Here is an 11,037-nt window from a genome sequence, read left to right on the forward strand (position 1 = left end):
CAGATACATTAGCTTACATGTTCATACAGCATTTAATTAGTCCTCCATTCACATTTTATACATGTAATTATTATCATTATCAATGCACTAAAATAACAGGTCAGCTCAGGTCACCTTCAGAGTGGCTCGCCTTTTTGTTCACTCTACAGAAACAGGAGATGGACTCCTGCCCTATGGGCCGTTCTGGTCCACTCTACAGAAACAGGAGATGGACTCCTTCCCTACGGGCCGTTCTGGTTCACTCTACAGAAACAGGAGATGGACTCCTGCCCTATGGGCCGTTCTGGTCCACTCTACAGAAACAGGAGATGGACTCCTGCCCTATGGGCCATTCTGGTTCACTCTACAGAAACAAGAGATGGACTCCTGCCCTACAGGCCGTTCTGGTTCACTCTACAGAAACAGGAGATGGACTCCTGCCCTATGGGCCGTTCTGGTTCACTCTACAGAAACAGGAGATGGACTCCTGCCCTACAGGCCGTTCTGGTTCACTCTACAGAAACAGGAGATGGACTCCTGCCCTATGGGCCGTTCTGGTTCACTCTACAGAAACAAGAGATGGACTCCTGCCCTATGGGCCGTTCTGGTCCACTCTACAGAAACAGGAGATGGACTCCTGCCCTATGGGCCGTTCTGGTTCACTCTACAGAAACAGGAGATGGACTCCTGCCCTATGGGCTGTTCTGGTCCACTCTACAGAAACAGGAGATGGACTCCTGCCCTATGGGCCGTTCTGGTTCACTCTACAGAAACAGGAGATGGACTCCTGCCCTACGGGCCGTTCTGGTTCACTCTACAGAAACAGGAGATGGTCTCCTGCCCTATGGGCCGTTCTGGTTCACTCTACAGAAACAGGAGATAGACTCAAGTCCAACCCAGTCCAACCCAGCCCGACCCAGTCCAACCCAGATACTGTGAGCTCCACCGGTATTGGGACAGTGACACATGCTGTACGGTTCTAAACACTTCTACATGGACGTTACCATGACGACATATAGTCCTGAATGAATAATGACGAGGGAGAAAGTAAAAAAAGTTACCCCGAAAACAGAGGTTAGCATTGTATATCATACCCCCAAGACATGCTAACCTCTCACCATTACATTAACAGGGGAGGTTAGCATTTTATATCATACCCCCAAGACATGCTAACCTCTCACCATTACATTAACAGGGGAGGTTAGCATTTTATATCATACCCCCAAGACATGCTAACCTCTCACCATTACATTAACAGGGGAGGTTAGCATTTTATATCATACCCCCAAGACATGCTAACCTCTCACCATTACATTAACAGGGGAGGTTAGCATTTTTGGAGAGTATGATGTTTTTGTCTGTAAGGTTCTCACTCATCATTAATCAAGATTCATTCAGGATTATCCGTAATCATGATAACATCCACGTTAATGTAGAAGTGTTTAGAAACATAGTCGATTCTAATCCTCCATTATTCAACATTTCTATTCTAAAATAATCTGAAACTCAACCAAAACAAACAACAAATGCATCCAACAAGTTTGTAGAGTCACAAGATTGATATAGTTAATGTGTGCTATGAACATGGGACCAAATACTAAACTTTTGACTACTTTAATACATAGAAGTTCATTTGTCCCAGTACTTTTGGTCTCCTAATATGGGGGGCTATGTACAAAAAGTGATTTTTAAACCGTTCATCCGATATCATCAAGGTGAACACAGCAGTAAGTCATCAAGGTGAACACAGCAGTAAGTCATCAAGGTGAACACAGCAGAAAGTCATCAAGGTGAACACAGCAGTAAGTCATCAAGGTGAACACAGCAGTAAGTCATCAAGGTGAATACAGCAGTAAGTCATCAAGGTGAATACAGCAGTAAGTCATCAAGGTGAACACAGCAGTAAGTCATCAAGGTGAACACAGCAGTAAGTCATCAAGGTAAACACAGCAGTAAGTCATCAAGGTGAATACAGCAGTAAGTCATCAAGGTGAATACAGCAGTAAGTCATCAAGGTGAACACTGCAGTAAGTCATCAAGGTGAACACAGCAGTAAGTCATCAAGGTGAACACAGCAGTAAGTCATCAAGGTAAACACAGCAGTAAGTCATCAAGGTGAACACAGCAGTAAGTCATCAAGGTGAACACTGCAGTAAGTCATCAAGGTGAATACAGTATCATTAGGTTCCTCTAAGTATCAGACAGTAATACGGTAATGGTATCTCTATGGATATGGTTGTAGTTGTGCTGTAAGGCTCATCACAGCAAGGTGGAGAAGTGGCTGAACTGGTCTGATCCACTGGCCATCACTGTAGCATGGAAACGCCTGGGACGGTCTGGGTCCTGCAGAGAGAGAGATTGAGAGAAACATAGGGTAGACACAGGTAGAGACATATCTACAGTAGTTCTCACCTGTAAAGGGTAGAGACAGGTAGAGACATATGTACAGTAGTTCTCACCTGTATAGGGTAGATACAGGTAGATACATATCTACAGTAGTTCTCACCTGTAAAGGGTAGAGACAGGTGGATACATATGTACAGTAGTTCTCACCTGTATAGAGTAGATACAGGTAGAGACATATCTACAGTAGTTCTCACCTGTATAGGGTAGATACAGGTAGAGACATATCTACAGTAGTTCTCACCTGTATAGGGTAGATACAGGTAGAGACATATCTACAGTAGTTCTCACCTGTATAGGGTAGGCACAGGTAGGGACGTATCGGATCACGAAGCCACAGCGTCTCTTCTGGGATGTGTTGGGGTCACTGGCGTGGACCAGGAACCCATCATGGATCTGATTGGGTTAACCATCAACATCAAGTCACAATCCCAAATGGCACCTTAATTCTTATTGTTTGTACAGCACAATTAGTGAGATACACAATATAGTTGTAGAAGAACAGAGAATAGAGTGTATTTCCCTGTAATACAGAATGTCTAGTACGACCTGGGATGGGAAGCTCCCTGTAATACAGAATGTCCAGTAGGATTTGGGATGGGAAGCTCCCTGTAATACAGAATGTCCAGTAGGACTTGGTATGGGAAGCTCCCTGTAATACAGAATGTCTAGTAGGACCTGGGATGGGAAGCTCCCTGTAATACAGAATGTCTAGTAGGACCTGGGATGGGAAGCTCCCTGTAATAAGGAATGTCCAGTAGGATTTGGGATGGGTAGCTCCCTGTAATACAGAATGTCCAGTAGGACTTGGTATGGGAAGCTCTCTGTAATACAGAATGTCTAGTAGGACCTGGGATGGGAAGCTCCCTGTAATACAGAATGCCCAGTAGGATTTGGGATGGGAAGCTCACTGTAATACAGAATGTCCAGTAGGACTTGGTATGGGAAGCTCTCTGTAATACAGAATGTCTAGTAGGACCTGGGATGGGAAGCTCCCTGTAATACAGAATGCCCAGTAGGATTTGGGATGGGAAGCTCACTGTAATACAGAATGTCCAGTAGGACTTGGTATGGGAAGCTCTCTGTAATACAGAATGTCTAGTAGGACTTGGTATGGGAAGCTCCCTGTAATACATAATGTCTAGTAGGAACTGGGATGGGAAGCTCCCTGTAATACATAATGTCTAGTAGGACCTGGGATGGGAAGCTCCATGTAATACAGAATGTCTAGTAGGACCTGGGATGGGAAGCTCCCTGTAATACAGAATGTCTAGTAGGACCTGGGATGGGAAGCTCCCTGTAATACAGAATGTCTAGTAGGACCTGGGATGGGAAGCTCCCTGTAATACAGAATGTCCAGTAGGACCTGGGATGGGAAGCTCACTGTAATACTGAATGTCTAGTAGGACCTGGGATGGGAAGCTCCCTGTAATACAGAATGCCCAGTAGGACCTGGGATGGGAAGCTCCCTGTAATACAGAATGCCCAGTAGGACTTGGTATGGGAAGCTCCCTGTAATACAGAATGTCTAGTAGGACCTGGGATGGGAAGCTCACTGTAATACAGAATGCCCAGTAGGACTTGGTATGGGAAGCTAACTGTAATACAGAATGTCTAGTAGGACCTGGGATGGGAAGCTCCCTGTAATACAGAATGTCTAGTAGGACCTGGGATGGGAAGCTCACTGTAATACAGAATGCCCAGTAGGACTTGGTATGGGAAGCTAACTGTAATACAGAATGCCCAGTAGGATTTGGGATGGGAAGCTCCCTGTAATACAGAATGCCCAGTAGGACCTGGGATGGGAAGCTCCTTGTAATACAGAATGTCCAGTAGGATTTGGGATGAGAAGCTCCCTGTAATACAGAATGTCTAGTAGGACCTGGGATGGGAAGCTCACTGTAATACAGAATGCCCAGTAGGACCTGGGATGGGAAGCTCCCTGTAATACAGAATGTCCAGTAGGACTTGGTATGGGAAGCTCCCTGTAATACAGAATGTCTAGTAGGACCTGGGATGGGAAGCTCCCTGTAATACAGAATGCCCAGTAGGACCTGGGATGGGAAGCTCCCTGTAATACAGAATGTCCAGTAGGACTTGGGATGGGAAGCTCACTGTAATACAGAATGTCTAGTAGGACCTGGGATGGGAAGCTCCCTGTAATACAGAATGTCCAGTAGGACTTGGTATGGGAAGCTCCCTGTAATACAGAATGCCCAGTAGGACTTGGTATGGGAAGCTCCCTGTAATACAGAATGTCTAGTAGGACCTGGGATGGGAAGCTCCCTGTAATACAGAATGTCTAGTAGGACCTGGGATGGGAAGCTCCCTGTAATACAGAATGTCCAGTAGGATTTGGGATGGGAAGCTCCCTGTAATACAGAATGTCTAGTAGGACCTGGGATGGGAAGCTCCCTGTAATACAGAATGTCCAGTAGGACCTGGGATGGGAAGCTCCCTGTAATACAGAATGTCTAGTAGGACCTGGGATGGGAAGCTCCCTGTAATACAGAATGCCCAGTAGGATTTGGTATGGGAAGCTCCCTGTAATACAGAATGTCCAGTAGGACTTGGTATGGGAAGCTCCCTGTAATACAGAATGTCCAGTAGGACTTGGTATGGGAAGCTCCCTGTAATACAGAATGCCCAGTAGGACTTGGTATGGGAAGCTCACTGTAATACAGAATGTCTGTTTGCTGACATTTGTTGTTCTTAAAAAGACAAGAACCCCCAGTAGGGGGGCAGTGTGACTTACAGACATCTGCCCAGCCAGCAGGGGGCAGAGTAGAGCGCTATCCGTTTGCACCAGCTCCTCAGGGATCTCCTGGTTGACTGACAGCATGTTTCCGGGGCGGGAGGCGAGTTGGTGGGGCAGCATGCCAGAGCAGTGGCTTCCTGGAGGAGGAGGGGGAAGAGGGGAGGGGGAGAGGAGAGGAGAGGAGAGGAGAGGAGAGGAGAGGAGAGGAGAGGAGAGGAGAGGAGAGGAGAGGAGAGGAGAGGAGAGGAGAGGAGAGGAGAGTGAACACTTTACTAACCACACAGACTCTAGTCTTCTGTTTGTCTATGAAAGGACATCTTATCACAGTCATTTACTGCAGTCATGTCATGCTAGAATGACAGAAAGAGGCGTTCAGAACATTAACTGTACCTGGCTAAATGCAGATAAATATTTTGAGGAGACATTTAAGTATTTATTTATCTAGTTGTGGCACCAATTAGAACTGAACTGGCCGTTTCTGGAAACTAAATGATTTGGTGAGTTTTAGGTGGTCAGGGGAGCTGCAATACCTGGGATGACCTTCAGGGCTCCGTTTTCTGCCAGTGAGTCGTCTAGAGCCAGCCACACCGACAGGACTGGACCCCCAGCTATTCCCCAGTACCTGGAGGAATCAGACAGCTGCTGAGTAAATACTTGTTATTACTCAAAACTTACTGTAGTAGTAGGAGTGGTGTAGCAGTAGTAATATTGTAGTACTACTGTAGTAGTTGTAGTAACAGTACTACAAGCAGTATTGGTAGCGGTAGTAGTACTCTAGTAGTATTTTACTATTTTTGAGATACTTGTAACTAACAGTAGTATTAGTATTGTAATAATAATGTAGCTGTAGAAGTATTAGTGATGTACTCACCTCATATCCTGGTGCCAGGCCACGAAGGGCAGTCCAGTCTCACTCTGCTGGTCCTTCTCTGATGACCTCACTTCCTCCTCACTGGTCAGAGTGATGGCATCATTTCCTGCCTGTGTGGCTGTGGGGTGGGGTGTGGGGGTTGTTGGGTACTTGCAGATGAAGCGTGAGTCTAGCAGGATGACATCAGAGCCCAGGATGGACTGTACCACCTGTAGGATGTGGGGGTGTTTGGCCAGGCCCATCACCCAGGGGTACTGCAGGTGCACATTGTGGAGACTGTACTGGGTATACTCCTTACCTGAAGTCAGGTAGACACAGGTAGATATCAGTCAATACAGGTAGATATAATTCAATACAGGGAGATACAGATAGATATCATTCAATACAGGTAGGTATCATTCATTACAGGTAGACAAAGGTAGATATTATTCAATACAGATAGGTATCATTCAATACAGGTAGATATCATTCAATACAGGTAGATATCATTCAATACAGGTAGATATCATTCAAAACAGGTAGATATCATTCAATACAGGTAGATATCATTCAATAAAGGTAGATACATATAGATATCATTCAATACAGATAGATATAATTGTATACAGGTAGATATCATTCAATACAGATAGATATCATTCAATACAGGTAGACAGAGGTAGATCTGTTCAATACAGGTAGACAGAGTTAGATGTAATTCAATGCAGATAGACAGAGTTAGATATGTTTAATACCGGCAGACAGAGTTAGATGTAATTCAATACAGATAGACAGAGGTAGATATGTTCAATACAGGTAGACAGAGGTAAAAATGTTCAATACAGGTAGACAGAGTTAGATGTGATTCAATACAGGTAGACAGAGTTAGATGTAATTCAACACATGTAGAGACAGGTTGATATCATGCAATACAGGTAGACACGGGTAGATATGTTCAATACAGGTAGATATCATTCAATACAGGCAGATATCATTCAACACATGTAGAGACAGGTCGTTATCATTCAATACAGGTAGACACAGGTAGATATCATTACGTACATGTCGATACAGGTAGATATCATTCAATACAGGTAGACAGAGGTAGATATTATTACGTACATGTCGATACAGGTAGATATCATTCAATACAGGTAGACAGAGGTAGAAATGTTCAATACAGGTAGACGGAGTTAGATATGTTCAATACAGATAGACACAGGTAGACAGAGGTAGAAATGTTCAATACAGGTAGACGGAGTTAGATATGTTCAATACAGATAGACACAGGTAGATATCATCCAATACAGGTAGACGGAGTTAGATATGCTACAGAGGTAGATATTATTACGTACATGTCGATACAGGTAGATATCATTCAATACAGGTAGACAGAGGTAGAAATGTTCAATACAGGTAGACGGAGTTAGATATGTTCAATACAGATAGACACAGGTAGACAGAGGTAGAAATGTTCAATACAGGTAGACGGAGTTAGATATGTTCAATACAGATAGACACAGGTAGATATCATCCAATACAGGTAGACGGAGTTAGATATGCTCAATACAGATAGACAAAGGTAGATATAATTCAATACAGATAGACAGAGGTAGATGTAATTCAATACAGGTAGACAGAGTTAGATGTAATTCAATACAGATAGACAGAGTTAGATATAATTCAATACAGGTAGACAGAGTTAGATATAATTCAATACAGATAGACAGAGTTAGATATAATTCAATACAGATAGACAGAGTTAGATGTAATTCAATACAGGTAGACGGAGTTAGATATGCTCAATACAGATAGACAGAGTTAGATATAATTCAATACAGATAGACAGATGAAGATATCATTCAATAGATTCCATTTAAAGGACATGTTTAACCATAAAAGGTTGAACAAACAAGGCTGTTAACCTTCTGTTCCTAGGCCATCATTGAAAATATGAACCTGCCTTGTTACATAAAGGTAAAATAAAATAAAAACATAATCATGGTGATATTACAGATGTATTGACCTCTAACCCTAACCCCCCCCCCCCCTCCTCCTCGTCCCCCTCCACTCACCGAACTCTCTCTCCAGGTGGTTGAAGGCCTGTCTGGCCTCCCTCAGCTCTGTGTCGTCTAGGACCGGTACAGCAGAGAGGAATCCCTGCTGGTTGTAACGTTCCTTCATCTGACACGTTGACACACTCATCTCTGGGTTGGCTGCTCTACACGCCAGTCCTGACTGTGTCAACTCCACTGGGTGAAGGCTGTTTTTATAACCTGGAAAGAGAGGGAGAACAGAGAGACAAAGGGAGTGTGTCTTTGAGTTGTGCCCAGGCCATAAACAGTCGTCCTAACATAGGTATTTCTGTTTATCTTCTTAAACCTCAGCTTCTCTCCCTCTCCCTCTCTCTCTCTCTCTCTCTCTCTCCCTCTCCCTCTCTCTCTCCCTCTCCCTCTCCCTGTCCCTGTCCCTCTCCCTGTCCCTCTCCCTCTCTCTCTCGCTCTCTCTCTCTCTCTCTCTCTCCCTGTCCCTCTCCCTCTCTCTCTCTCTCCCTCTCCCTCTCCCTCTCCCTCTCCCTGTCCCTGTCCCTCTCCCTGTCCCTCTCCCTCTCTCTCTCTCTCTCTCTCTCTCTCTCTTTCTCTCTTGCTCTCTTTCTCCCTCACTCTCTTTCTCCCTTCTCCCTCTGGTATTCCCGTCACATGTATTCTGGGTTGTTTATGGAGTCCGGCTGTACCACTGTCAGAAGAGGTGCTGCTTGATCAGCTTTTTCAGCTTAATGGGAAAACCATATTCTGGTGGCTGAGTTAGTCACAACATGAGAGAGGGGGTCTCATGTTAACCGGAGCCCTAAGGGAATAGACAGGGGGTCTCATGTTAACCAGAGCCCTAAGGGAATAGACAGGGGGTCTCATGTTAACCAGAGCCCTAAGGGAATAGACAGGGGGTCTAATGTTAACCAGAGCCCTAAGGGAATAGACAAGGGGTCTTGTGTTAACCAGAGCCCTAAGGGACTATTGGATGTTCTTATAGGCATTATAGTATTGCCAGCCTAATCTCGGGAGTCGATAGGCTTGAAGTCATAAACAGCTCAATGCTTGAAGCACAGCGAAGAGCTGCTGGCAAATGCAGAAAAGTGCTGTTTGAATGAATGCTTACGAGCCTGCTGCTGCCTACCATATCCGGAAACTATCATTTCCAAAACAAAAGGTTTATTCATTCAGTGAAATACGGAACCGTTCCGAGAGAGAGAGACAGAGAGAGAGAGCGATAGGTTAAAGCCCATGAAAGCATACATACATAAAGCTGTTCCGTTCCGTGTTTTATCTAACGGGTGGCATCCATCAGTCTAAATATTGCTGTTGCACAACCTTCACCTTTATGTCATAATTATGTACAATTCTGGCAAATTAATTATGGTCTTTGTCAGGAAGATGGTCTTCACACAGTTTGCAACGAGCCAGGCGGCCCAAACTGCTGCATATACCCCGACTCTGTCTCACAGAACGCAAGAGACGTGAAACAATTTCCCTTGTTAAAATACATTTATGTTAGCAGGCAATATTAACTAAATATGCATGTTAAAAAATATATACTTGAGTATTGATTTTAAGAAAGGCGTTGATGTTTATGGCTAGGTACACATTGGTGCAACGAAAGTGCTTTTTTCGCGAATGTGCTTCTTAAATCACCCGTTTGGCGAAGTAGGCTGTGATTCGATGATAAATTAACAGGCACCGTATCGATTATACGCAATGCAGGACAAGCTAGATAAACTAGTAATAGCATCAACTATGTGTAGTTAACTAGTGATTATGTTAAGAATGATTGTTTTTTATAAGATAGCTTGCAACTTAGCTTGGCTCCTTGCTGACAGGTAGTCAGCCTGCCACGCAGTCTCTTCTTGGAGTTCAATCGGCCATAATCGGTGTCCAAAAATACCGATTACCGATTGTTATGAAAACTCGAAATTGGCCTTACACACACACAGAAACACACTGAAACACACTGAAACACACACAGAAACAGAACAGAAACACCTTCTCTGCTCTGCACTGCCCTCAGTGACCTGTAATTGTCTGGTGTGTGTGTGTCCAGGTTCCAGTGTTTGTCAAGGAAGGTACATGTTATTACTGCAGTCAACATGGAATTACCTTCTCACCACAGTTAGGCAAGTTAAACAACCTGACTAGATATCTTTTAACATGTCCATATTTATGACAAGACATATTTATTGACGTTCCTCTGAAACTTATGGAGAGAAAAAACATTTTGATGAAAAGAGAATCTTACCTGAAGTGGGTCAGACTTGAAGAACCACTGTCCCCTGGTGTGATCTGTCCGAAAGCCTACCACTGCTCCTGTAAAGGCTGGAGAGAGAGAGAGAGAGCGAGAGAGAGAGGTTAAAGCCCATGAAAGCATACCAAAGTCTTCAATACTTATTTGCTCTCCTCCATACCTCTGTCTGCTTCTGCCGGAGTCTCAGATGTCTCCGTCTGTCTGGACGGTGGTCTGATGTGTGGATGATGGTCACAGCAGAGGCTCTGTAGGTCAGTATGAAACTGTGGTAGTAGAAGTCTCAGTGATGTGGAGACCTCAACCTGTGTGATCTCTTATATACGGTCCTGCCAGGAGGGCTGAGCCGCAGGTGGAAACTACAGGTGTTAATCATCTAGAATGACAGTACAGGTGAAAGACTGAGCCGTGGTGACATTCCCTAGGTCATATTCATCATCATTCAGACACAGTTCATTAGGAGGAAGTACAAACTCTATGAATTTCCCCTCTCATCAGTTGACAGTAATCTGACAGTCTTAAGACACAATAAGGTGTGGAACGTACACAAAAATACAGCCTACTTTCCTGTAGCTGGTACACAGAGCTGGATTCTGGCTTCTCCTGCTATAGCCCCATCTACTGGTCAGTGGATTTCAGAGCCAGACACTCATCTAAACACACCTCCTCACTTCATTATCACACGGTGATGCTCTGGGAGTCTGTGTGAAGTGAACTCAGTGTTGTAAGGGCAACGTGCAATGTTGGAAGAAAA

General features: G+C 44.4%; 1 protein-coding gene across 1 annotated transcript; it reads right to left on the reverse strand.

The window, feature by feature from the left end:
• Window positions 1–1,214: 1,214 nt before the first annotated feature.
• LOC118946074 (probable alpha-ketoglutarate-dependent hypophosphite dioxygenase) lies at window positions 1,215–10,585 on the reverse strand. Its single transcript, XM_036970471.1, has 8 exons — window positions 10,447–10,585; window positions 10,281–10,357; window positions 8,066–8,266; window positions 6,012–6,309; window positions 5,671–5,762; window positions 5,138–5,277; window positions 2,674–2,778; window positions 1,215–2,322 (listed from the first exon to the last, which is right to left on the reverse strand). Exons 3-8 carry the CDS (start codon window positions 8,193–8,195, stop codon window positions 2,239–2,241), a joined length of 849 nt encoding a protein of 282 aa, XP_036826366.1. The 5' UTR covers window positions 8,196–8,266; window positions 10,281–10,357; window positions 10,447–10,585; the 3' UTR covers window positions 1,215–2,238.
• Between the last annotated feature and the right edge of the window lie 452 nt (window positions 10,586–11,037).

This window comes from Oncorhynchus mykiss, chromosome 31, assembly GCF_013265735.2.
Source record: "Oncorhynchus mykiss isolate Arlee chromosome 31, USDA_OmykA_1.1, whole genome shotgun sequence".
In the NCBI taxonomy this organism is placed as follows: Eukaryota; Metazoa; Chordata; class Actinopteri; order Salmoniformes; family Salmonidae; genus Oncorhynchus; species Oncorhynchus mykiss.

Coding starts and splice junctions, on each gene's coding strand:
- LOC118946074 (XM_036970471.1), bottom strand. CDS start 8,195: ATGAGTGTGTCAACGTGTCAGATGAAGGAACGTTACAACCAGCAGGGA. Junction 2,779..5,137: donor TGCTGGCTGGGCAGATGTCT/GTAAGTCACACT, acceptor TAACCCAATCAG/ATCCATGATGGGTTCCTGGT. Junction 2,323..2,673: donor CCTGTGCCTACCCTATACAG/GTGAGAACTACT, acceptor CTCTCTCTGCAG/GACCCAGACCGTCCCAGGCG.